The 26,584-nt window shown below is 41.9% G+C and overlaps 1 protein-coding gene across 3 annotated transcripts; it reads right to left on the bottom strand.

Annotated features, from left to right (window-relative positions):
- Window positions 1–1,413: 1,413 nt before the first annotated feature.
- prrc2b (proline-rich coiled-coil 2B) lies at window positions 1,414–24,775 on the bottom strand. 3 transcript variants are annotated; one of them, XM_041959918.1, is made up of 31 exons: window positions 24,637–24,775; window positions 19,910–20,087; window positions 19,624–19,801; window positions 19,135–19,237; window positions 18,581–18,644; window positions 18,264–18,407; window positions 17,537–17,850; window positions 17,283–17,407; window positions 17,008–17,171; window positions 15,985–16,066; window positions 15,692–15,860; window positions 13,816–14,155; window positions 13,534–13,727; window positions 12,643–12,844; window positions 12,325–12,529; window positions 10,131–12,155; window positions 9,013–9,176; window positions 8,583–8,698; window positions 8,353–8,494; window positions 7,821–7,897; window positions 7,330–7,617; window positions 7,064–7,165; window positions 6,699–6,891; window positions 6,515–6,612; window positions 6,284–6,411; window positions 5,908–6,148; window positions 5,562–5,729; window positions 5,289–5,368; window positions 5,052–5,133; window positions 4,480–4,689; window positions 1,414–3,804 (listed from the first exon to the last, which is right to left on the bottom strand). In XM_041959918.1, the coding sequence occupies exons 2-31, from the start codon at window positions 20,022–20,024 to the stop codon at window positions 3,637–3,639; spliced, it is 6,681 nt and encodes a 2,226-aa protein (XP_041815852.1). In that variant the 5' UTR covers window positions 20,025–20,087; window positions 24,637–24,775; the 3' UTR covers window positions 1,414–3,636. The 3 variants fall into 3 exon arrangements, with proteins under 3 accessions (XP_041815852.1, XP_041815854.1, XP_041815853.1); XM_041959920.1 differs by having other exon boundaries at window positions 9,013–9,173; XM_041959919.1 differs by having other exon boundaries at window positions 13,816–14,152.
- Window positions 24,776–26,584: the final 1,809 nt, after the last annotated feature.

Here is a 26,584-nt window from a genome sequence, read left to right as displayed (position 1 = left end):
GAAAAACAGCTTTCAATTGCTCGCCAGGCGATTAATAAATCAGTTTTAGAAAACAAGAGTTAGCGCGATCCAGGTAAAATGGCTGACATTTTCCCCTCTGGAGCGACATGGATTTTGCTTTTACCCCCATTCATCTAACTGAGCGACCATACATGAGTTTTAACTTCGGGAATAGTTGTTTTGTTAGCGCGCATCGTTTGCATGCAGGGATTTAAGCTGCCAAAAGAGGCACCGGATGTTTTTAGCTAACAGCACATCGTGGTCATGAATATTATCATACTACTGGTTTCATGTGGCTCCATTACAGACTAAAGAAAAAGCGGCGGCTGTTAGTTATTCTCAGAACGAGGCTAAATGCTAACGGTACATTTTGAATGCTAAACTTTATTCGCACGTGCAACACAACAGCAAACAGGAGTCTGCGCTCGGAGCAGTAAATCACGGTGCGGGCGATAAAAACTTAAAGTGAGCTTACCTTGTTTATCTGACGTGGAAACACTCAAATGCTCGGATGTAACGTCAAAACGCCAGTGAATCCTGTGTTGAGGTAGGCGACTTCCTCGCTCCGCAGTCACACGGAAAAATACGCTTCCTTCGTCCAGACAAGCCTCTTTGTCCCGCAGACATCTCAGGAATTTGACACTTCTGACGTCACGTAGCCTGCTTTATACAGGTGCGTTATTAATGTGGTGTTATGGTCATTGTTATTTATTAAAAAAAAGAAACCGACGTTATTATGATATCTCTCAGTATTGCAGTGGATTCCATGTACTAATAGCCTTTATACAATCATGTGTTGACAAAGTGGTGAACCTCGCTCCATCCTTGCATGTGAACGACTGAGCCTTTCCAGGATGCTCCTTTCATACCCAATCATGATACTATCACCTGTTACCAATTAACCTGTTTACCTGTGGAATGATCCAAACAGGTGTTTTTGGCGCATTCCACAACTTTCCCAGTCTTTTGTTGCTCTGGCCCACAGGTTGGGAACCACCAAAGTGGCTACATAAGAACGAACAATACAGACCGATCGAAAAGGCCATTTGAACAGCACAAACATTAGTTGTCTTGGATTTACAGTATTTTTAAGGCTTGAATATATGGCTTTTCATTTAAACCCTGTTTTGGTGTACTGGACAGACAAACAGGTTATATAGTTTTATCAAATGACCATGCAAATAAAATATTTTTCCTTAAACCGGATGACATATTTTAGAGATGGCAGCACTGAGGTGCCTAGAGGAAATGTTTTGGCTTCTAGTTGAACATTTGTGTGAAATTCTACAAATAAAACATACGTACTGTCAGAAATTATGCTGATACACAGCCTTAAATCATCTCCCCATAATTTCTCCTCTCACAAGAATACAATGCATGATTTTAATGACAAAGTGAGAACAGAATCAACCGTACATTTAAGAAATCACAACTGCTTTATTTCTTTTCTTTCAATAAGCTCTTTTTTTTTTTTTTAAACAAGGGAGAGTAATGACCAAATATCTGAAAGGATAAAGATCAGGTAGGATAAATAGAATGCTGGATCAGCTGTAGAAAGCACTGGTCCTCTGACAAAATGAAATATGCATCTTAAAAGTACAAAAAAAGTCAGGGCAACATTTTGGTGCAGGTACAATGATGAGAAGCATAAAGATCTTTTGCGGTAAGGGATGAGAGGCAAAACACTCCAAGCCTGATAAACATATCAACAAGTGAAAGCAGTCCATTCTGAGAGCACAGTGACCGTTTCAACGTTAAATCCTTTATAGTGCCACAAAATCTAAAATGAAATGTGGGTTTAAGCCTCCTCCTCGCTGACAAGGCTTGACTGTACAGTTAAGTATGCATATACATATATACCAGTGAAACACTGTCAAAGATAAATTGTAACATTTTGTAGTGTCATGGAGCGTTATGGTAAGCAGTAACATTTAACCAGGTATGACATTGGCATTGTGAGTTTCAAAATGAGTGTCCATTACAAAAAAACAAAATAAATGAGGATTCCAACAGCTTCACATTTTCAAATAGAACAAACACTTTAAAAGTCCTTCGTAGTCCACTGGAACTGCAGTGCTCACAAAAAAAGCTTAAGCAAAGAGCGTATTTAAAGTCAACAAGCAATGCAAAACGCCCCTTGTTTGTGATCATTAGCTTCTAACAGGAAAAAAAAAAAGTTATTTGGACCCTGATTGTGATTATAGTTAGGCTGCAGTTATTGCTAGTGCCACCTCAGAGACCAGATGTTGAATAATCAAATGGGGACTAGTGCGTTTCTTCAGAATTCCCCAGAGTGAGAGTTGTGGGGAGTGGGATTTAAACGGAATTAGAGAGAAAGGTCTTTCAAAAGCATTAAAAGGAAAAAAAAAAAGAAAAGCAAAACGCCCCCAGGCTGCGGGACGTAAAAATCATCACTTACATCACGTGTTCATTAACAGACATTTTGATTAATTACAACCCAAACAAAGCGATAAGAAAGCAAACATTTCAATCAGCTATTTTGGGGGGTCCTTTACAGCAATTGTGAGCGCAGCCCCTCCCCCATACATAACTTCACAATGAGCCCACCCAACCCCAAAAAAAGACTGTTGCCAGCTTGGTTGATCAAAATCCACACAGTCGATGGCAGCACTATGAATGCTGAGTTCAGGTTCAGTCTTAGTGACGTGTTGCTATGTTCTAGGCAGGAGTCCTGCGAGTTTACACATGTTCAGCAGATCACATGCACACGCTGTTATTAATGCCAGTGAAGTTCCCATGGAAGCAACATGATTTTGGTAAAATGTCCACCTTTACGTTTCAATTTACATACAGACGAGCGCGAGCGACAGAATGTAAAAGCAAAGAACAGAGTTTCAAGAAAAGAAATAATTTCTACCGATCTAAGCAGTTTCACCAGGGTTCTTGGACTGGGTGGAGTACCCCAGAAGATGCATTTCTAGGGGTGATGCACTTGACTTTTGTCATGACGACATGCAGTGATGCCCACAAATTGGAGGATATTTTTCTGGGTTAATAACAGAAGTCCTTTACCAAGAGGAGGATGATGATCATTTTATTTAACCAGCAAAAATGCCAATGGAATATGACAAAAAAGTGCCCTGCTGCATTTCAAATTTGTTTAAAAAAATTAAGCAGACTTTGCTTCTCATAGTGAGTTATATCAAGAGTCTGCCTGGTTTTAAGGGCTAGAGTCCATAAACAGGGAGTAAATACAGTTTGGCAAAATGGTATGAAAAAAAATGAACCATCTGTCTGAGTTGGCCACTTTCCTTTTCCCCACCTTGGAGAGAAACACATGCACACAAAAAAGAAAAAAAAAAAGAAATATCTTTTCTCTTTACCAATCTCCCCTTAAAAGTGACTAATAATAAATTAAAGAGGACCTTGAAGAGATCTGCTTAAAAGACTGTTTGTGTCTATGTATATATTTATATATATTTATATATCTCTATACGTGGTGTGAAATAATAATGTCCAGTTCTGACAGTTCAAGAGGAGTAATTCATTATGATGTCTGCATGTATGTCCCTTGCCTTGGTGCCTCGAGATAAGGTGGGTCTTAGAAGGCTCAGACATTGGTCAAGGGCCTCATGTTGGCAGGCTGGGTGGTGATGAGGATTTTAAGGTCCATTGTTATGCCTTGCCCTCCTCTACTTTGACAGCCTGGGGTTTGATGGCTCCAGTGCGTGCTGGTTTGGCTTGCCCTGTGGAGGGTAGGGGCTCCTGGAGTTTGCTGGTCATGCCCCCGGATGGTGTCTTGCCGTCGCCCACTGCCTTGCGCACTTCTCGCATGGTTTTATTCTGCACAAAGAAGAGGCAGAGTTACTATGACCTACAGCAGCGCCTGGAAAACCATACATTCAATGCATTAACACTTGTTTGGATAGTCCAAGGCTGATGCTCAGCAATCAGGTAAATAAAAGCAAATGTGAAACAGTCTTCACATTTTTCTTAGTCTGCACAATTTCCGACAATTGTGAAAGTTACTTATTTTCACTATACTGGTGAAAGCTTCTCAGCTATGATGTGACACCATAACTCTGCTTTAATTACCATAAAACACCTATGTGCCACAAACTACAGAAATATTTTCACAGACGCATTGTCATGTGGAATTAATTGATTATTAGCTTTAGACTATCCAAAAAACTGACAAAGCTTTAGATCGAGTAATACAAAAGTCATTACTGTTAGCATGTGGAAGAGAATGCTCCAATGAATATTATAGATAACTATATTTGTGAAACATTTACATAGTATAGTACAACTAAGTCAAAACACACATTATGATTAACAGTATAGATTTACATGATTCCAGATAAGTCTAACAGCACTAAAAATCCTAGCAAGACTTCTCAGATATGATAAATACAACTGTATACTTTAAGTCACAGGCACACACTAAACAAGTAATGCAAATAGAGAAAAAGAAAATGGATTAAATTAAATTACCTATATTTACAGTGGGTGGCTCACCTTCATGCCATCCTCTGGCCCTTTGACAGGGGGCTCGGGGGCGGAGGGAGGGGTGGAGTGGGGAGGGTCGCGGCCAGGATTGGGGTAAGGGGGGGAGCGGATGATGACAGGCTTATTGACCTGCATGACTGGTCTCTGGATGGGGTTGGGGAAAGGGCCTGTGGTGGGGGGCCGCATGTGCATCACCATGCTACCCTGAGCAGGTGGGACCTGTTGGTCACGGGGCAGCAGGAGAAGGAGGAGGGGGAAAGTAGATGAGGGGGTTGGAAATAAATGAAAACACAAATAATTAGCATGCTAGAATTGAATGTTTTAGGGCATTTTCAGACTTGGACCAAATACTTAACTGTACATAATGATGATGACGATGATGGTGATGCGACTGTGAATGCCTTAAACCAAATCACATTATTAAATTTTACTTTTTTAAAGTGAACCCTGAGAGGGACGTGGGAGCAACAAACTCTACAGCCATAAGTGCAGAAAAACCTCTTTCACTGGCCCAAGAATAAAAATGCCCTGATTAGCCTGTGCACTAAACACATCAACATATACGTTTAAAACATAAATACCTGTTGGGCAAAATGTGTTGGCAGAGGGCCAACAGGCCCCCCAGGACCTGAGGGCTTCCCACTGGGGCTGGCAGACCCAGGCCTGATGAGGAGGAGAGAAGGAAAATAAAGCTACCTTTACAATCCAGTTCCTAAAATGTGCATTTGTGATACACCATATCTCAACTGTTGACACAACAAAGCTATATGTTAAGTGTTCTAGACAGTTCACTTGTATTATTTGTCATTTCCACTCACCTGTAGGACCCTCCAGATATGCCTGGGGAATGACTGGGCTTGTCGGAGAACTGAAAGCCTTTCATTTCCATCTGCGAGCCCTGAGAATAGTGTAGCGAGAAAGACACGCTGTCAATACACAAACAATCGTGGACTGCTTATTGATAGATATTTGCGCATTATAGAAAGTTGTCTGCACTGTTATGGGTTACAATGAATTTTAACGTCCATTATTGCTCTCGTGTCTGAACACCACAGTTTTTGGTTGAGCAACATAAAATCAGTCAGTCATACCTCTCGGCTGCCAGTCATGACAGTAGGCTGGGAGCCAGGTGGCAGCATTCGACGTGGAGCACCGACAGACAGGTTCTGCCCCTGCTGCAGCTGGATGGACTGTGGGAGGATGAGATGTTGCTGAGCTGAGCCATAGCGCAGCTGAGAGCCAGGTAGGGGCATGGTCACCTGGTGAAAACAAGGATTTTATTGTAAATATTATTATCATTTAAGGCAATACTCCAATGATGGTGTAATTATGCTATGAAGGATAAATTAATGCCATGTGTGATTAAATAAATTCCACTGAAATCTGCCAAGCATCAAGAGGAATACATTACATTGAGTCATTGTCAAATCCACTCACCTGGATGAGCTGAGAGTCCATTAGCTGGGAAGAACCCATACCAGGCCCTTGGTTCATCTGGCTGTCATAGACTAGCTGTTGGCTGCCATTCATAGGCTGATAGTGTGAGCCTGACTGTGGCTTTACCATGTCTGAGGGCTGCATGCCAGGGAAAGCTGAATAGGGCCCCTTGAGCGGGGCTCCGCCCGACAGCACCATGGGGCTGGGCTGTGACAGGTTGGGGTGCATGTAAACCTGGGACCTGAAAGGAGGGAGACAAAACAGGGCAGCAGAGTGAGTGAAGTACATGGTGGTATCACATACATGAAACAGAAAATGGCTAAAATGAAGCAAACCAATGGGACCAGTGGAATGAAAAAAAATTAGGTGGCAGTACCTAAAGGGGGGAATAGAGTTGAACATCTCTTGGGACTGGGAGACGGGTAGACCTCCTCGAAGACCCAACTGAGCCTGAGCCTGGAGTGACGTGTGTAAAGAGATGGGAATCTGCTGGGCTGCGGCCGCCTGAATGAATGAACAAAGAGAACATAATGACAATTCTGCTGCTACACAAACAAGCCTGTGTGTGTGTGTGTGTGTGTGTGTGTGTGTGAGTTTATCTCTCTACCTGTTGGTAGGTCTGCTGCTGGGTCATGGTGGGAGGTACGAGGCGTGGCTGGCTAGGAAAGACATGACCATCCAGATATAATGGAGGAATATGATTACCTAGAGAAGGGACAAGAAACAACAGGCTTTAGGTTTAGTTCTGCTCAAAGCCCTCACCAAACAGAGAAAATTAAATGAAGTTTTACCTTGCATTGACATGGAAGGTGCTACTGATGCCACAGGCATCGGAGGCATGGAGACCCCTCCAAAGGAACTGTAGCTGACGCCACTGGATGAGCCAACACTGCAGGGAGGCTGAACACCCGAAGCACCTCCTCCAGGAGAACCCTGCTCAGGGAGGGACTGGGAATTCTCCCACGCCTTGCGGGCCGATTCCATCTAAAGAAAAAGAAACATTTAAAGTTGATAAACGTGTGAATAACAGTTTTGCTGTTATGTTCTCATTATATCTTTCCCAACACAAGAAATGCATAAACAGATGCCGATTATTCCTTATTTATTACATGTATGAAAAGACATATCTATGTATGTGGGACTGTAATTAAAATACCTTGAGAGTGAGGTCAGCACTGGGGAAGGAGATGGGGTTGAGGTTAATGCCAGGCTGCAGATGGTTGGAACGCAGCATGGGGATACTCTGATTGAGAGCCGTCTATTTAAAAAGAAAGAAAAGTTCAGGATCTCTAAGTGTAAGTCACTATCTCTTGTTTTTAAGCAACAAAAATACACTCATCCACTATCAAAAAAAACCTTGAAGCATTCTTCTGCCGATTTCACATCGACATTTGCAACAGGTTACCATCAGTAATAACTCACATTGGTGGTAAGTGCATCCTGAAGCTTGTTGACAGGATTGGACACGGGCACTGGGGTGGAGCCTGGTGGTAGGCTGAAATCAGAGTCTTTGGCACTGACACCAAACTCAATTGGAGGCACAGGCAGCACAGTGTCCACATGGAGGTCCACACCATTGACTGGTGTGATGGGGCCACCTTCAAGCCTGTCAACACCTTCTGAGCCCTTGCGGTGCTTTAGGGAGCGTTCATTTCCAATGGGCCCTGGCTTGTGCTGTTCTTTAGTCTGCTCCGGGCCAGCATCAGAGTCCTGGCCAAGAAGAAGAAAAGGCATTCATCTGTTTTGTCTTATTTCTCAAAGTAATCCAAAACCGTTGCAGCTAATTTGTTACTGGTCAATAATGAGACACAAGAAAAATGTTGAATCGAGGATCAAGAAATATTTAACAGTGAACAATACAGACACAGAATATATGCAGTGTATGTGGAAGTTGCAACGAGCAACTATGTTACCTCAGAGTTGGGCTCACTACCAGCATAAGAGACCTGTTTAGTCCACGAGTCTCCCCCTGACGACTGTACTGAAAGGGCTGGAAAACATACAAGGACGCCTTTATTTAATCTTTGTGAAGAATGGAATAAATTTGTCTCTTTTCACACTATTCCCATTTTTTCAAAAAGCTCAAAACCATTTCTAAAACTGGTAAATGTCTTTACAAACATACTTCTACCTTGAAAAACATGAAAATGTTCACACCTGTACAAAAACTGTCACATTTCCTAAGGTTGTAAATAATCCTCTTTCTTGTTGTTTTGATGTTGAACAATTTAATTCTTTAATAATTATTAGAATTTAGTCTATTCTAAGTCTACCATGATTTGCCAATTCCTAAAAATTACAACGGTTAAGAAATGCCACCATCATGAACTTTGTCTCTTAGTTATATTTAGTATTTTCTAAATATATTTACTGTCAAGTAACAAAACAGTAACAAAAAAAACACGAAGAACAAAGCCTTGACACTAAGTTGGGTCTGTCTAGTACCTGAGCTGTTGGTCTCCCAGATTTCAGTTCCCAGGTTGTTAGAAGAAAGTGCTTCCTCAGGTTGTTCAATGCTCATGCTTCCCTGCTTTTTGGCAAAGCGTGGCGGTATCTTGGATGTGATGGTCCTGTTTTTCACTGGCACCTAATACAAGCAACAATGAGAAACAGCTTGATACACTGCACCCTTTTTTTGCTCTCTTTTTACCATTACTGAGCATATGTTCACATACAGCAGCTCCCTGTTCCTTCCTCCTTCTCTCATCTTCCTGTGGGCGTCTTTGCTTTTTGGACAAGGCATCCTGGTATCCGTCTGGATTTGAAACTGGTCCCCCTGCATCCCCCTCAACTATAAAACAGGCATATGGTCAATGCAAAATTATCTGTAGATAGGTAGGAAACTGCAGTGCCGAACATTATCTGTATTTCTGTTGAAGATTTTGTGAATCAGTACAACACGTATCATCATCAGGTTTTAGCTTAAATGTGATTAGTAGCTACCCTAAAAATGTACAAAAGTAGCAGCAGCAATTGCCCAGGACTTTTCCACTGTAGGAAAAAAGTTCTCCATTTGAAAAGGTAGAAGTTCACCTTTAGAATTGCTCTTTTCACTTCTATCAACATGGAGAACACAAAAAGACAAATCAAAAACATTGAACGCACTTGGGTAGCTGCTGAGCTCATACTGGGACAGAGGTTCAGCTATGTCTGCTTTGACAGGTCCTTGCTTCAGCTCCTTGTCCAATTTTTTCCCAGAGGACTCATTGGGCTCCCGGTCCTCTGGCTGCTCTATGCTGTAGACTGGGCCTGATTCATCTGAACCCCTGCTGAAAACATGAAAGGGACAGATGAAGAGGTTTTAATAAGGTATTCTGAGCAACACTAAAACATCTTCATAGAAAATGCAACAGTGGCAAAAAAACCATAACTTCTGGGAATATTATCTACCTAAAACATAGTTTTTAATTACCCAATTAAGTTCAGCAAAGGCTACAGATGGGAAGAAGAAGAAAAAGAAACAAGATGACTTAAAATTCAGGTTCTGGGGAATGCAATGAAAAATGTAGTGTTGCTAATTTAGCCAATCCTCCAGTCACACACAGACACCTTCTCTGACATTCATGAAGCCAATGACACTGACTTCTGGGACAGATTGCATGGCCAGAAGTGCTCAGTACCAGTAACAATTTTGTTTAATACCAGGGAAAACAAGGACAAACGATAGTGGAGCAGAATGGATGAACAAACGATTTATGGGCTTATGACTGGATCAACTTTAGTGAAGTGATGCACAACTGTTGGTAAATAAAGTAAGAATGGCACGTGGCTCCTCCTGTTCCAATTCCCAACCTAACCTGGAAAGCCACAGCTAATTTGAACGAACCTCAGCCACTTCAGACAAATTTACACCTCAAAAGCTAAAAGTTTGTACAATTAACAACAGACACAACAAGTCAACTAAGTATCCTTATTTGTAATAGAGAATTGTCTGTTTCTCCAAAAAAAGATGAGCAAAAAAATAAATAAATAACTGGCGTTCATTCCTTTCATTGTAACAATGTCAGCCAGAAAATATTTAAGTCAACGCAATGTAGGAGACACAATGTTATTGGTTTCTATTCAACAATACATGAACCTGACCTGAAACAGGGCACTAGAGCATTAATATAATTCCCAAGAACATGTTGAGTATGCTTCTTTCCCAGTAACTATACATATCGGTACAGCAGAGTATTACCTACAATTACTTCAGCTTAGAGTTGGTTCTATTGTCACCTCACCTCTTACAAGACGTTCCTCCATTCTGCCAACTGTCACTCCTGGTAGAGGAGGTGGTGGGGGGATCAGGTGTGCGTGTCATCTTGCTCACTTCAAGCAGTGATGGCTCTCCCTTCCTGTTCTGTCGTTCCACCAATGGTCTCTGACTGGAGAAGCTTCTCTTGCAAAGTTCCCTCTTCTCACCAGAGCCTGGTTCGCTATGGCCAGAGTCTGAGGGAATATCACCGTGTCCCTGTGTAGCAGCACCCCCACTTCCACCTCGTTTCTCTCTCCAGTCCCCAAAATCGCTGTTGTCTGATCCTGTCTCCCATTCCTCTGCCTGACCATGTTGGCTCGTGCGTCCACCGGGGTAGTGACCACTGGGCCAGTTGTCTTCCCCGCTACCTTTGGGGCGACCAGGCCAGGGGTTTGCAAAGTCTCCATTTATATACTCATCACTTGTCCACTGGTTTGAGCCAGGTTCACGTTCTTGTCGTAGACGACGGAAGCGTGGAGGCTTGTCTTGACGGGGTGGACGCCGTCTCCTTAACATCTGCCTGTCAGGGTTGTCACTGTCAAAATAGTATTCTCCTTCACGGTCCTCTGTGCCATTTTCCATGAAGGAACCAGTGAATTTAGGGGGGTACTTGAGAGTCTCACGTTCAACAGGGGGTCTGCGGGAGTACGCAGTCTCAGCTCCAGGACCATAACCATTTTCTTGCATGGAGCCACCACTGCTACTGAACTGAGGCCCACGGCCCCTCCATGTAGAAATGTCCCTGGATCCACCAAAGCTTCGACTGTAACCTCCAGTGGTGTTCAATCTGGGAGGCAGCATGCGACCTCCAAAGCCCCTGCTGGCCTTGACTTTTTCTCTGGAATCTGGGTTTGTCTGGTCATCTGTGTACACCTTGTTGGATCTCCAAGAATCTCTATCAGCTTTGCGGACTTCTCCAGATTCTGTGTAACTGTCTCCATTTTCAGATCCCTTCTGGCGGCGCCTCTTGGGCAGTTCCTCATACTCAGAGGCTTCACTCAAGGTCTCACTGACATTTCGCCTCCTGGGCTTGCCCCTCTGGAACTCCTCCACCTTGACAAGGTCTCTTGGTGTTGCTCGACCTCTGCCTGTACGCTGAGCACCACTGTTGTTATTGTTGTTGTAAGCCCCTCGGAGATTGTCTCCACCTCTGCCACCACGGGTTCCACCTCTAGAGCTAAATTCCCTAAAGCCTCGACTGCGTCCTCTACCTGTTCCCCTGACTGCACCAAAAGCCTGTTCTTCATCAATGAAGATCCAGTTATTGCGCCGTGGTGCGTGTGGCTCACGGCTTTCCTGGATATCTCTAGGTGACTGGCTCTTGCTGCTGTCCCAAGTGCTCTCCTTGGGAGAGTCATCACTGTGGGTGCTCAGAGGCCTCTCTGTTTTGGTGGGAGCTGGTGACTGACGCTGCCTCTCTTCAGGCTGTTTCTCAACAACAGGTGAGGCTGAACGCCTGTTGCTGGCAGGCTGGTTATCTTTCTTTAAGTCGTAAACATTAGTAAGGACTTCTTTCTCCAGGCGGTAAGGGACAGTCTTCTCCTCTGGCTCAGGTTTAGGCTTCTCATTCTCCTTGTCTTCCACTTTGAGAGCCTTGAGAACTGGTTTCTTGATGGGCCCAGTTCTACGAGTCAAGGGGCGCCCAATGGTCTCAGATGGCTGGCTGACACTACTACTGGAACTGGATTCAGACCACTGGCTTTGTGCACTGTTGAGTCCCCCATCTTGTTTCTGGCCTCCATCTCTTTTCCAATTGTCCTTGGAGACATCTAAGGCCTCATCTTGAGATTCAGGGCCGTCTTTTAGATGCTTGTCTCTAGAGTCTTGTTTTGGGTAATCACTATCTGTATGACTCTGAGCAGTGGTTAGCAAGCCTTGGTCATGGTGTTGGTGTTCTCTGTCTGGGACTCGGCTCTGGTAGGCATGATGGGGGAGATCATCTTGGGGGTGGGTCAAGCACTCGTTGGCCCTCTCTTCATATGAATCTTGTTGGGAGCAGGCCATATCACTTCTGTGGGGGGGAAGGGGGAAGCAAAAAATGATGAATGACAAAAACAGACCTACCAAGAGGAGTCTGAGCAGGGATTTATACAGGGATTTTAATCAAAATACAAAAGGATGCCTTCATCAAAGATCTCAAAAATTCACAGGCTCTTATTTTTTTAAGCACAATAACTGACCTATCATCTGGCTGGCCACTGTCTGAGCTTTCATGTTGTCTCTGGTAAGGTGGAGTGAAGCTGCGCAAGGGGTAGCCATCTTGGTTCCACATGGGGTAAGGCTCCGTGGAAGGGGTTCTTCTCTCCTGGTGCAGGTTGGGATGGCATCCCTCATCGGAACCAGGGCTGTTTAAGTGATCTTGATGCATCATGGGTTTCATCATTCCTGTTGAAAACAATCAGTGTTCAAATTGGAGAGTTGTTCCCTGATAGAAAACGGTAGGAAATGGACTGATTTCAAATGTGAAGGCACAGTCATCTTCTCGGATCAGAGCTCACCTGAAGAGTGGACAGCACCAGGGTAGTAGTCCACAGGAGATCGTCCTTGGGCCATGCGGGGATCCATGAAAGGCGGCATCATCATCCAGCGGGGATCAAACCCAAGGACATGTGGGGGATAGTAGCCCCGCTGGGCGTGGCTTGAGCCAGACGGGGCAGGGTGACCTGACTGTTGCCAGTGCTGCATCTTGTACACTTGTTCCTATAGAAAGTATACAACAAATACACTTGTAAGAGATGACGGATAAAATCCACAGTCCCTGTTCCGTGTGAAAATGATGCTGCCATGGTCATTATCCCAGCAGATGTTCTCTGTGAGGGAGAAAATTACCAAGTAGACAAGCAATATAGGATAGCAATTTTTTTCACAGCAGACATTTTGACTTGTGACTGTAAGAAAAGCAAGGGTTGTAATACAACTTTAAAAATAGTTCTATACATGTATCCCAGTAAGCCACGACAGCGTGAAAGCTAGGCAAAGCAGTTTAATGGAATTAAGTCATCATTAATTGTAGAATTTATACATGCTTTTCTTATTGTGCTACATGCTAAAATGTCTTCTGTGATGCTCAACTAACTCTCTTGAGCTGAAGTGAAATGTGGGAAATGCTGCCAAATTTATGAATCCACTGTGCATGGATTTTATTTCAAGTTCTTACATGAGATAACCAAACAAAAAAATGAACTACAATGAACTATCCAATCAAAAACAATTAGGTTAACTCTCTTTACAAGGCTCACTGCTTTTCATGTTGATGTCTGTAACCATAAAACAATCCCTTCTTCAATGAGCTCTTGAAAGCCCTCTTCTCACAAAGCAGCCACTAATACACTGACGCATTAGACTGGGATTAGGATTTAGGGTTAGAAGGGGCATCAGCTGGCACTCACCTGCTGCTGCTGGTGGTGCTGTGGCTGCTTTTGAAAGCGTGGTGGGACAGGTTTGGAGGAATGACGTCCACTGTAGTCTCCAGATGGGGAGGAGGGTTCCTGGCTATCATCCTCACTGCCACGGTAATTAGAGAAGACAGGTTCCTCACGGTAACTATGGCCAGGAGAGTTGTTGGGAGGACACTCACCTGCATCTGGAAAAACATGCACAGAACATGCTTAGATATATGCACTATATAATATGTAATCCTAAATGTACAAGTCTACTTGCAGTGTTTTTACCTTTTGTGCTGTACTGCCAGTTCTCATGGTGACTTTTACTCTGTTCCCTGTTTGGGGACAGTGGAGATTCTTTGCCCTCTCCCTCTTTCTGGCCCTCATCTGTCCTTGATATCTGTCTTTCAGTCTTCCCAAACTTCTCATCCAGCTTTTTGAGTTTTTCAGCACAGGCAGCCAGTCGTTCCTCGCGAGCACGCCGCTCTTCCTCCTCCCTGCGTCTGCGGGCCCTCTCGACAGCTTCTGACAGCTCAGGTGACACATATTTCGCCCTAGCCGGCCCTTGAGTCTGAGACTGCCGCTGGTGATCTTCCTGGTCAGCAAGTGGCTCACCTTGGCTTTTCTGCTAGGATGAAACAGAGACAGTTAGAGGGAGAGGGCTCAGTTTGTTCATAAGTATATAAACCTAGAATTTCCGTCTTGCGGTTGTTTGCCTCCACCACCCAGTCATGTTGCAGTTTACATCCTTGTCTGTTCACACTCATAATATTTGCAGTGAAGACTTTGAAAGAAATTAATAAAAAACATATTTTTGACAAAATGGAAGTTATCACTATATTGGCATGTATGATTCCAGTGAGAAACATGCTGTCTTCCATATTCACTAGAGCTTCATCATATGATGCAATGACAATCACCTGAAGCTCAATATCAGCAGAACCAATAAGCTTCAGTGTCTGACCAAATGTGAAATATGGTCCCAATCTCTCCTTCTGTTCCTGAGTTCTTTGCAGAAGTTCTTTGAGTTCTGAGTTCTTTGCATTATAATGTCAAAGTGAATATGACCTTTGACCTTTTGGGTTTAAATGTCATCACTTCATTTTCTCCCATGAGACATGTGCATTACATTTTGACACAATTAGTGCATGGATTCTTGAGTTGTGGACAAAAATGTGTTTTATGAGGTCACAGTGACCATCAGATTCTAATTAGTCCATCCTTGAGTCCAAGTGCATGTTTGTACCAAATTTAAAGAAATTCCCTCATGGTGGTACCGAGATATTGCACTCATAAGAGTGGGATGGACAACCTGAAAAGATAACGCCTCTGGTCACGATCAACAATGTGTTCTTTGAGAAAAGGTTTTAACGAAGAAATAACTTATTTTATGATTAACTGATTTTAAAAGCGTGGATGCTTGGGTTGGCCATCTGTTTATCTCCAACATTGACATTTTTGGCGATAAAACAAACCACTTCTTGAAAAATTAATTCTGATAGTTTGATTCTGTTTACCTTTCAGGAAAACTGTTTACAAGATGTCATTCTTCTAAATTATGGCAATATAAAAAACAAAGGAGGAGAGATGAAAAACACCCTAGGCCCCATGCCAGATTTTCACTCGGGAAATAACTGTTACATTGTAAGCACCACTATACACCCTAAAATTACTGTCTGCAAAGACCACCTGCTCACACTGAGAACTTAATAGCCTGAGAGACCTGTTTAGTGAAATAAATGATAATTAAATAGGTAGGCCTAAATGTGCAATTCTACTTGTAATATTAGAGACTTTGTCGGACAGATTTTTCACTTTGAAACTGCCCAAAAATCAGAGGCATAATCTGTATTTCCATTATGTCTGTCACATCCTTTGCACTTGCCAAGCTAAAGGCTTGGCAAATAAAAAGTAGTGAGGCACATATCTCTATGGTTACTGCAAGGTCATCTCTTCCAATTCACAATGACAGTCTCACTCGAGGGTGTGCGAGGGCGCACTGCTATTCATATGCTCTGTGGTGTTGCCTTATCCTCTGCAGTCACAGAGGGATTAAAGAACAAGATGCATTTTAACTGCGGATAACATCAATGTTTTAATCTTTGATAAGTAATCTCAAAAGAGGAGGATGAAAGTGGAAAAACACAGTACAGTGTGTAGTTACCGGGGTGTCTGCAGAGAGATATCTGCCGCTGGTCTTCCTGGGAGGCTCGTGATGGTGATGTTGGTAAGAATAACTCTCCTCAGGGCCCTCCTGTGGGTAAGACACCTCACCTGAACTTAGGGAGGATTGGCAGTCACGCTGGATATCTCTCTCCCTCTCCCACTCAGTCCTTAAAAGATAATGGATCAAAATTAAACCAGGAACCCTTGAAATGATAGCAAAAACAAAAAAACAAAACACAAAAGTGGGAGCTTATTTAGAACAATAATAAGCTATGAGGAAAGCAGTCTCACCACATCTTGGTTTTATCACCGTGTTCTTCTTCATCATCACTGAACTTGAGCTTCTCACTATAATCGACTTCCTCATGGAGTCCTGAAAAAACAATGTACTAACCATTAGCACTAGTGCTGTGGTACAGGATCTAGAGCACTGGGAACAGGTATTGGTATCCATTAGCATGTTTTCAGCCGTTAACTGGTTAACGACCGTACATTAGTATTTAGCAAAGACCAAGACCTGAGGGGCCTTTATAAAGGGTTTTTGAATTAAATTTTAGTTTAAAGCAAAGGTGTAAAATTATTTGTCAACTGTGACAAACTAAATTCTTTTGTTACTGACAAATGTTTGCCTCTAAGTCAAATGGACAACAACACTGCTAAAAGGAAAGATCTGAGAGAAACCTCAATCTCTGCTGAGAATGCTCAGTTACCGAACTGTGTCTGAATAAAACAAGCTCAAAAGAGGGATGACTGCAACATAAATCTAGCTAAATGAAAACCTAAACTAGCTGTCCCGAGCAGGTACGCCAACGCATCCTACTTGTCTAATACAGTTCCTTGAGTCAGGTTTCTGACTAACTGACCATTTTAACCCAATGCCCTGAGCCACAAAATGTGACACAAGCTAACACTACAGATGGAGCTGGATCTGATCATCTGTTAGAGCTACCTTGAATTGTCAGGATAAAGTATCCAAACCTTTCTGTCTCTTTATGTAATGTAACTTTACTAATTCTTGTGTGTATGTGAGATAATGCCTCAAAACCAGAGCAACTGCACAGATTTTCATCTTGTAGCTTGCCTGGAATACAATGGCTGCAGGCTAAGGAGACACTGCTGAAGTCTTACTAGTGGAGTCAGAGCAGTGAATGGTAATCAATGCTGGCATATGATGAGTTATTCAGCAATACCTCACACGCAAACTATGGCCTGTGAATATTCAGAAGTAAGTATCACACAGTTGACTGAAATCTCTTATTTGGCCTCAGTATAAGAAGGACCGGAGACAGTTAAACAACTCCAAGAAATACTGACCAGCCCATCCATCCTCGCAGTCATTGTCAAGTTCATCCAGATCCTTCAGGTCCTCTGGATTAATGATGGCCGGGCGCTGTGGTCTGTCACCAGGCCTACGGATGGGCTGAGAAGACAGTCGAGGTGGAGCGCGGACAAAGCGGTTCTCTCTTTTCACATCACCACTGTAATCAGTGATGGTAAAAAAGACAAACAGAAATCGTCAGTTGCCACAAACCTTTCAGGAAAACATCTTAAATAACAGATAAATGCTCTTGCTTTGTCAATGTACTTACTTGGCAAGTTCAGGTTTGGCATAGCTCTGCCTAAAGGAGGGCTTGCTGTCAAATCGGGCTGGGGCTGCAACAGTGGTGGGAACATGGTCTGTACCCGGGGCTTCACGTGTCTCTTTAGAGCACATCTGAAAATGGCGGGATGAAAAGTTTTTAATAGAAATACGATGAACCACCACAAAGTTTTGATGATTTCTGATTTTAAAACCAGTAGATCGTTTCATAAAAATGGCCTTCAGGAGTCATATAGTACTTACAAATGCGGGTAACATGTCATGGTAGACAGCAGTTGAGGTGTGGTGAAGCTGGTACTGCAGGGCAGTAGGGACGGTTGTTCTGCGGACAGGCTGGGCGGGTCGCAGGGAAGGCTCCTTGGGGTCAAGGACTGGTGACTGAGCAGTCACTACACTAGAAGAGGTTGTGCCGGTGGTAGTGGAGGGGTGAGATGAGGCTTGAGGGGTGCCGGTCTCACCCAGGGCAGTGATCTTACCCTCAGGATCTGCTGGCAGGCCGAGGGTCAGGGACGAGGGTTGAAGGTTCCTGCCACCACCTTCCCTCCAGCTCGTCACATCTTGAAGTGGGAAGAGGGAGATTTCAGAAATCGGGATGAACAATGGAATAATGCGCACAGACAAAATATGAAATTAAAAGTAACATCGCACTGTTCTCAGCATCATATGTGTCTGACAGGAGTTCATTTTGTCGTGCAAAGTCAAACAATGCTCTCTGTATCACTGCAACAGCCAATAGAGAACATCCTTAATTGCCATAGAAACGTAAAAGAACCACGGCTAGTTTCCCCAGGGCATCCCATTGTTGGAATGTGTTTCTTTTTGTTTATCAATGAGCCATTAATGTGTTCCAACAGTATCATTATCTTACAGAGTGTCAAAACTCTCGTCCCCAATTTAATACTTTGCTTTCCAGCAGACTTTATCTCTAATCTATGAGATTGTCAGCAAATTTCTAAGACTTAAAACTTACTCTGGGGGCGGAGGCTTGGTCCGGGCCCATACGACGGATCGAAGCCGCTTCTTTCCTTGCCAGCCCTGTCCTGTTCTCCAGCTGCTTTCAGCGTGGGAAATTCCTCGTGAGAGAAGGGCTGAAGTCGGTTTGAGGCCCTTGAACCTGATGTTGTCATTAAAAGAAGTGACATAAAGAAAGATGTTTGGCGGACTTATGCAAACAGAAGAGTGTTGTGGGGTCATAATCTGGACAGCATTACTATTCACCATTAGCATGTGATTTGATTTTCAGCACTCCGCTCTCAGTTAAACATTATACACAATCAGATGACTCACCATCTTGCTCTACTGCCTTTCCATTTAGCTGGGCCCATTGCTTTGGTCCACCTGTGTTTGTGTTCTGTGGAAATGATCAAAATCAAGGTCAGAGTCTAATAGCTGCATTAGGTCTCTCTGACCTTTGAGACATTTTCCCTCATTCTTCATATAGACTATTTTCCTCCTGATAGATAGAAAGTATTAACAGTATAAAGTTATTTTTTTGTTCAAGGCTGCAGCTCTCAAGCTGAAATTGCTTATAGAGTTGGGCATATCTAACACATACTTGGACACGCTGACTGTGATTCTTGCCAAAAAGTTCAAAATGGATAATTAAAGAGCAACTGTTTCGTCACGTTTATTGAAAGACTGCAGTGTGAGTTTTCTAGCACAAAGGGGGCCTTTTTGACTTTCTGGATATAATTAATGAAATCTGCACTGGATCATTTATATTAAAGAGGGCTTTTCAAAGATCAAATAGGTGACAGATCTTTGGTGACACAATCTTCATTATGGTAAGAATTGGGAAGAAATGTCCCAGGTTGAATGCAGCCAGAGCCACACATACACACCTCCTGGTTGGCTACCGGTGAGGGCTTCTGAAGATTGGAGACAGATTTCTGTAAAGCCAGCTGCGGCTGCAACTCCGGCAGCTGTGGTATTGATGCAATAGAACTACGAAGAAGAAGAAGAAGAAATGTCAGTTTTTTGATAGTTAGTCAAAGCTGTCATATGTACTACGAGATGATACATTGTTGCATCTTTACAAAACCCAAAGCTTTATTTCACTTTTTCCTGGTGTTGAACAAGGATAAAAGTGTTTGTTTAGAGGTAATGCTGGTCTCAGAATGCACCTCTCCATCACACCCAGTGTAGTTCTTGCCGTTTTAATGCTTGACAGCCTACATTTTTATGACTGAAAACTACAAGCTCCAAAGGCTGCTAGAAGACCACGAACATAAATTAATACAAAAAATTACTTCAAGCACAGACGATTTACCTAAATGCTGATATGATTAGATGAGTAGTAGTTTGCAGAGTCTTAACCCTTCTCCCCTTACCTCTTTTGATCGGGTTGTTCCTGCTTGTTCGCCCATCCTGTACCGTCTTTAGGCACAATAATCACGTTAGGATCGTTTCCTTTGTTTTCGGACTTCAAGCTCGGCAGGTGAGCAGGTGGGGGCATGCGCCGGGCTGTGGCCACTTTGCCAAGACTCTGCAAGCCATGTCGCGGAACAACTGAGAGAGAAAACATGGGCGGATAAAGCACAGGGGGTGAAATTAAGACAGGGATTGAAAGAGGGCAACAGAGACGTAAAGAAAGTATTTAAGTAAAAATAACCTTACCTGTGTTTTTCTGAGTTTCTATTGATTTTCCCTTGTACTTGTCAAATAGGCTGAGTGAGGAATACTTGCTTTTCCCATCCTTGGACTTGGTTATTTGCCCCAAACGATCGGACATTGCGATGTAATGTCATCGAGTATGGAAATTTTTCTTTGCGCCTCTTCCCAGTGCCTTCTGATTCTACAAAAAGAAGAGCAGAAAAAATATTGAGTCTTAGGTATGTGGGGTTTTCGACTGCTACCATGTGACTTTGGGCATTATCTAGATTTTGCCGATACTGAACTGAACTGAATTTTAGGTTCTTCTCACATGGCTCCAGTATGAAAAGAAACCAAGGAAACCATAGTTTTAAAAGCTAAAACCCATATTTTCAGAAGAGTGCGACTGGGAAAAGCGGCAACTGTAATTAAGGTATTGTATTATTTTTTTGGTTACCAAAAGAAGAAATGTATATGCATTATTCATATTTTTAGGGGCAAAATCAAATCATTGACAGATGGGGGGGAGTTAAGAAACTATACCTCTTGTTCCATCTGGGCTTAATGGTGCAACAGACAAATACTTAAGTACTACAAACCTAGTATCTTTTCATAAACAAACCTCACATAACACTAAGTTGCTTTAATATACGTCAATGCTGAGTCTAAAAACCACCAAATTTTAATCAAGCTCTATTAACAGCGTTTCTGTGAATGTGTTTGTGAATTTATGTTTACATACAGGACAAAAAGATCTGAACAGCAATAGCGTATAACTGTGAAATTATTTTTTTATCATACTGAAGTAAGATGTTTAGACTATTTACTTTTGCAGAACTTGTGTTACTGCGATCTACCAGAGAAATATTACCATGGAAAACTGTTGACAGCTCACTCTGAGTTACTCTGAGAAGCCAGGACATTGTTTCTGGAATGACAAACTACTAGTAAGTTTAGTCAAAGGTCATTTCTGAGGTTTTGTGAACCACAAACAAAATTCTACTTGCCTCCATTGTACTGAGACGAAAGCATTGCTTTCAGAAGAAAAACAACTCAAGAATTTTTCATTATTACTACTTGGGTTAACTGACTGTTTTATGAATGAATTAAACACAGCTAATAAAATCAAGCCATGAAGGTTATCATTGCAACAAGAGAAATTGAAGCTTAACAGCTAAAAATAACCACTGTTTAGCATATGTGCCCATAGTTTGCACTTGGTGTGTAGAACTGATGGGTACAGTATAGGTTGCAGTGACCATTAAGCATGAAACAAAAGCGGTGCAGTGGACTAGAGAGAGCATTCTGATTGTCTTTTCAGCTTAATCCCATTTACCCTTTTAGTTTTTCTTGTCTTCTTCCACAAGCAAAGCACGGCCTGGAAATGCCAGTACAAAGTCAATAAAACAAAGGCAAAGCAAATCTTTATAATGCCAGTACCAACTTTTCAATCAGACATACTCTGTGTGCAGTGAGAGCATATGAAGAAACTGTTAAATCGGATTCACAGTGACGTATGTTTGGTTGGATAGTTTGTTCTGTGATGCTTTACACACTAAAGACACGTTTTTTCCTCACACTGGGGCAGACGTGCATGTAGGCGGTCAGATCGGTGCTGTGTATAGTTTTTGCAATGTGTTCATGTGCAACTTTTAACAAAAGATGTGAGCCAATGTGAGGCGACCTATCGGTCACCCTTTGTCGGCACTAGTTCTTCTGTATGTCAGGGCCCTGTCCACACAGAGATCACAACCATTTCTACTGCGACCTCAGCGGCATCACAATTGTACAGAAAACCACTGGCAACATCTCAGCTCTGATCACGGTTGCTCATAGCATGGCTCGGAAGTCAAGTATCATAAACATATGGAAAAATACCCTGTGTGCTCAGGTAAACCATGTGATTAAAAAAGTATGGTATGAAGCAGGTACTGTCATTGCCCCTTAAATGCACATTTGATAATTAATGAAGAAGTGTGATTTGCTCAATATTTTCATCTGATGTGGAGGTTCACTTCAACCTCAGATTTTGTTTATTCCAAATACTGTCCTGAGGGCAGAGAGGCCAACAAGTCAAACTCTAAGACACATCAGAGGCAGAGTTCATTAAAAAATAATTACTGCTATTTTGTACAAATACATACTTTACAAACAACATTAAGTTGCTGTGAGCAGCTGTGATTAAAACCAATGCTATGACTTGCTGCCCTCCATATGTCTATAGGAGAGGGCACGCAAGTACGTTTGAACAAAATGAAATGACTGTTCACTTTTTAACTCAAACCACTGAAACTGGACATCAATCAGAGCATCCCCGTCATGTTTTTATTTTGCCACGTATTTTTAGGTTTAACAGAAAATATTTCACAATGAAAACAATTTAGGTATATGGATTATCCTGAGTAACAGACATTGTTTCTTGCACACACCCTTTTAATTTTTGTTTCATGCTTTGAACACCATAAAATGTGGCACCTCATCACCAAGTGTGGGCTGCAGATATCTCAAAACCTTGACTACATCTGTAAGATTAGACCCCACTAATGGTGAGGGGGAATTTTTTTGTGCTAGTTTGGCTCTCAATTTTAAATGAGTAAGCATCTGACATGTTTTAGCACTTTATTTAAACCAAAAAGTATGAGAGACCATGCTCTTGTTGGCAGGAAGTAAGCGTCATGATGTTGCCATGCAAAGAGTCTCTTCTCTTCCCTGGTTGTAACTCCATTTCCATCTATTCTTCCCTTCCTGTTGAGCTCTTTTGTATAACTGATGTTGTGTTTGTGGCTTTGACTTGTGGTGCATGTTTTCATAAAGAAGGAACCATGTTCTCAAGGCACTGAGTTAAGCTTTCGCATGCTCTGTGCTATAGTTCACATCTGAGAAAACCCAAATCATAAGTTACAAGCATACTTGAATAACATGAAATTGTTAGGACCAACTGTTACCTATGTAATGCAGCAACTATAACTTCTAACAGCATTAACTACAGACATATACATAAATATGTGGATACATAAAGCAATATGAAAGACACTGCAAATGGAAAATATAAAAATAAAAGGCAATGCATTGATGTTTACCAGTTGACCTCTCATGTGAAGTTACATGAAAGCGGATGTGGGGTCTAAGTGAAAATTAGGAGGCATTTGATTATTTGTAAGCTTTATCTAAACTTAAATTGCCAGACACTTAAGTACAAACAAACAACTGCAATAACAGATAACAATCAATAAGCAGGCAGATTTATTTTCATTTATCTAACATGAAACAGGTTTGAGGAAAGACACTCACATCAGAAGAAGTCCATACCCCGGCAAGTGTTTTCTAGTTCAATGTTATGATTCATGGCCAAACATGTTCTTCAAGTTGAACATTTTTATGATGGCTACCAGCGCTCACATTTCAAAGTGACTGACACCAACCAACACATAATGTGGGTCAGGCTTGTGGTTAAATGTTCTTTTTTTTTTTTTTAATTATATGGCCTTAGCTACGCTTCAATAGTCCACAGCTGATGTTATGGCTATTATACACAAACCTATGCAAATAAATATCGTTTGAGCCCAATACCAGTTCACACAATCCATAAGGCATGGGAGGCTGCTCGGTTAAAGCTCCGCATAGGCGTTTTACCGGGACTTCTAAAGAAAAATACCCGTCCATCAAGGTCGATTTAGTCAAGTATTAAAATTATCATGTCAGGCCATTTCCTCCTACCTGAAATTCAGAAAAAACAGAATTCTTATAAGGACCACCAAATTACAAATGTACCATTAACGTTAGTTAACGCTCCCTTGAGTTTGATTTGGAAGCAGCTAGCGTTATTCATTTCTTGACTTTTAGACTTTAAAAGGTATTACCACCAGACAACTGGAAAAAAAAACATAAGTACTTAAAATTAATACATTGGCTGTGATTTTAACATACTTATTCTGACAGCAGAACAACGTTTGACCTCATTAACGTTAGTTATTGGTGTCGTTACCTCCTTAAAAGCTAATGCTAATTCCAGCACATGAAGCTGACATCAGTCAGTTGGCTGTACGAAAACAAAAACACAATCTTGCCATCTCAAGTAGCAAGACAAAACATAAAAGCGGTTTTGGCAATGCAGCAGTTTGTGGACTACCCAACATTACCTTCAAGTGTAACCTAACAACATAAACGTCAAAAGAGACCCTAGGTGCAGTCGCTAGCCATCACTGTTAAAATGTTAGCTAGTGGCTACAGAAAATAGCTATGTAAACACCAAGCGCTGGTGGCCAAGGTCTTGTAGAGCTGTGTATCATTATTTTTTACCACACCTTAGGCTGCGAAGATTCAGGAAAACGTGTGGTTTTCTATTTATTCAAGATAGCACACGGGCAAAACAGTCCACAACCAATTGCTCTTACTTAGCATCGGCTAGCTCCGACAGTCGCATCTTGTTCGAAAACTAGCTAAACGGCAATCCCGTTTAACTTCAGTCTTAAATTCCAAAAACAACCTTGACAGGTCGGGGTTTTTCAGTGCTACACTGCTTGGCACTATTAAACACACTGTTTTATATGGGGAGTCTCTAAATCACTCAGACCCATGATGATATTTTCAACCTTTCTTGGCTTTGAGATCGGTCAGACGACAGGGATGGGAATGTAGGACAAGGCGATTAAAAATGGCTGCTGCACAGAACAAAGCAACAATAAAACTAGGCAGCGGAGAAGACAAGCAAAAGTGAAGATTTGGCAGGACCATCCGCATCCATAACTCACCGATTCAACGACTTAGTGTACCTTCTGATCAGTGACAGTGATATATTTCCACAAAATGTTGTCTAATCAAAGGATGGATGGCGATTGTAAAGCCCAATCTTCATAGGTTGAACCGATTGCAGTGTTGTTGCTGGGGTCCTACCCGGCCTGGAAATGAACAGGCTGTGTAGGCTGGATCGGCTCGCATGAGAGCGTACTACGTCACCAAATGACGTAAAACACAACGAGCACCCCCTGCTGGATGATTTCTGCACTTACAGGAACACCCTTATCTTCTGCAAAGTTCATTAGTTTTATTATCAGTACAAGACAACAAACTGCAGAAAATGTCACTGAAATAAAAGAAAAATATACTCTGACATTTACAGGCATATTGACTTTTAATTCAATTAACTTTACAATAATGAACTTTAATTACGATCGTGTTCTACCTGCTGAGCCACAGACCTTAGTGAGGTTTGGGCACTGGGTATATCAAACTTCACTATCTATCAAACTCTAAAATACAGAGATGATGACCTCTCGTGACATCTGCAATCATCTTAATTGACATTGTTTTATTGCTGGCAGCAGCCTGGAGGAATAAATTGTGGGCTTATGTACAACTTACAAAGAGCACCCAAACCTGACATGGTGCAACCCACATGCTTTGGTCTGAGTTTGTAATGTAACATGTACAGTGTGAAAGCAGAGGTAAAACAGATACTCAACGGTAAGAGAAACGAAATGACAGACACACAACGAGTCTCCCAAGTTGATTAGACTGGAACGGTTTCAGTATCGATTTGCATGTATGCTGTATTGCATGTTAATGTTTTGTTTTATCCACAGTGTTGATACTTCCATCTCCCATGTGCAACGAATGACTCATTTCAGGAATCATAACAAGATTCATCTGCAATGTCTTGTGCATTCACCCTTTTCTTTGCAAATCACAGTCTTTGTTTGCACAGCTTCCAACTCACTGACTCCTTGATGCATCATCTTGAAAGTTAATTTTGTTTTTAATAAAGTTCAAATATCTGTTCATGTAAGTATTTTGCATATGGCGATTTGAATGTACAGCAATACTGTAAATCAAATTATGTATGATGAATACATTTTTAATCACATACACAGAGAAGTGAGCTCTGAAATGTGAGCCTTTCATTTCAGAGGGCTTAACAGTGAACTCAGCTGTGCCTGCCTTTACATTCACATTGTCATATCCTGGCTTTGATCTCATTCTCGGTATGACTAATTCTTCTTACTCATACGACTGATCTCTTACTGAAACTGTGTCTTTTATTCAACTAAAACTTTTCCACCTGTAAAATTTACAATCTGCTCTTCCCTCATCAAACTTATCAGTGCAGTTATGTAGCTTTAACAATAAAATATGATATGGCTTTAATAAATAAAGACTTTGATGGATTTCCCTTATTTTGTTTGTAAAAAAAAAAATTACTGTCTTCTGTAATTTCTTATTAACATTACATCTGCTCCTCTTTACAAGAAAGTTGTCTGTAAACAAGCAAATTCTGCTGAGGGAGCTCTTCAGTGTGACCTAATTTAACAAATGTATATAAGGTCAATTCAAAGGACAGCATTAGACAATGAATGTAAAGCAAAGAACATTCAAATCTAGGGCAACAGCAGCAATGATCAAATTTAATTTCAATGGGTTGATGCTTTTTCTTTCTGCTTTCCACATCTTTAAATTAACAGGCTGATCTTCACAGGTCAAAGTCCGCTTTATTAATTAAGGCTACGTTATAAGGTTTGTGATTTGGATCTTTTTTCGAGCAGCTAATAAACTAATGGCAGCTAATGAACCTTGCCAGTGCTCATACTGGTCAGACAAGACTGGTTCCTGGACATTCCTCTAGAGGGAGCACTTGTTCAACCATTCGTTTCAAAAGGCTGCAAATGTCCAGCTACTGTATGCTTTTCAAAAATCACAAAAAGA

Source organism: Chelmon rostratus, chromosome 19 (genome assembly GCF_017976325.1).
Source record: "Chelmon rostratus isolate fCheRos1 chromosome 19, fCheRos1.pri, whole genome shotgun sequence".
Lineage (NCBI taxonomy): Eukaryota > Metazoa > Chordata > Actinopteri > Chaetodontiformes > Chaetodontidae > Chelmon > Chelmon rostratus.
Note: the sequence above shows the minus strand (reverse complement) of the source record. Positions and strands in the feature narration are given on the sequence as shown.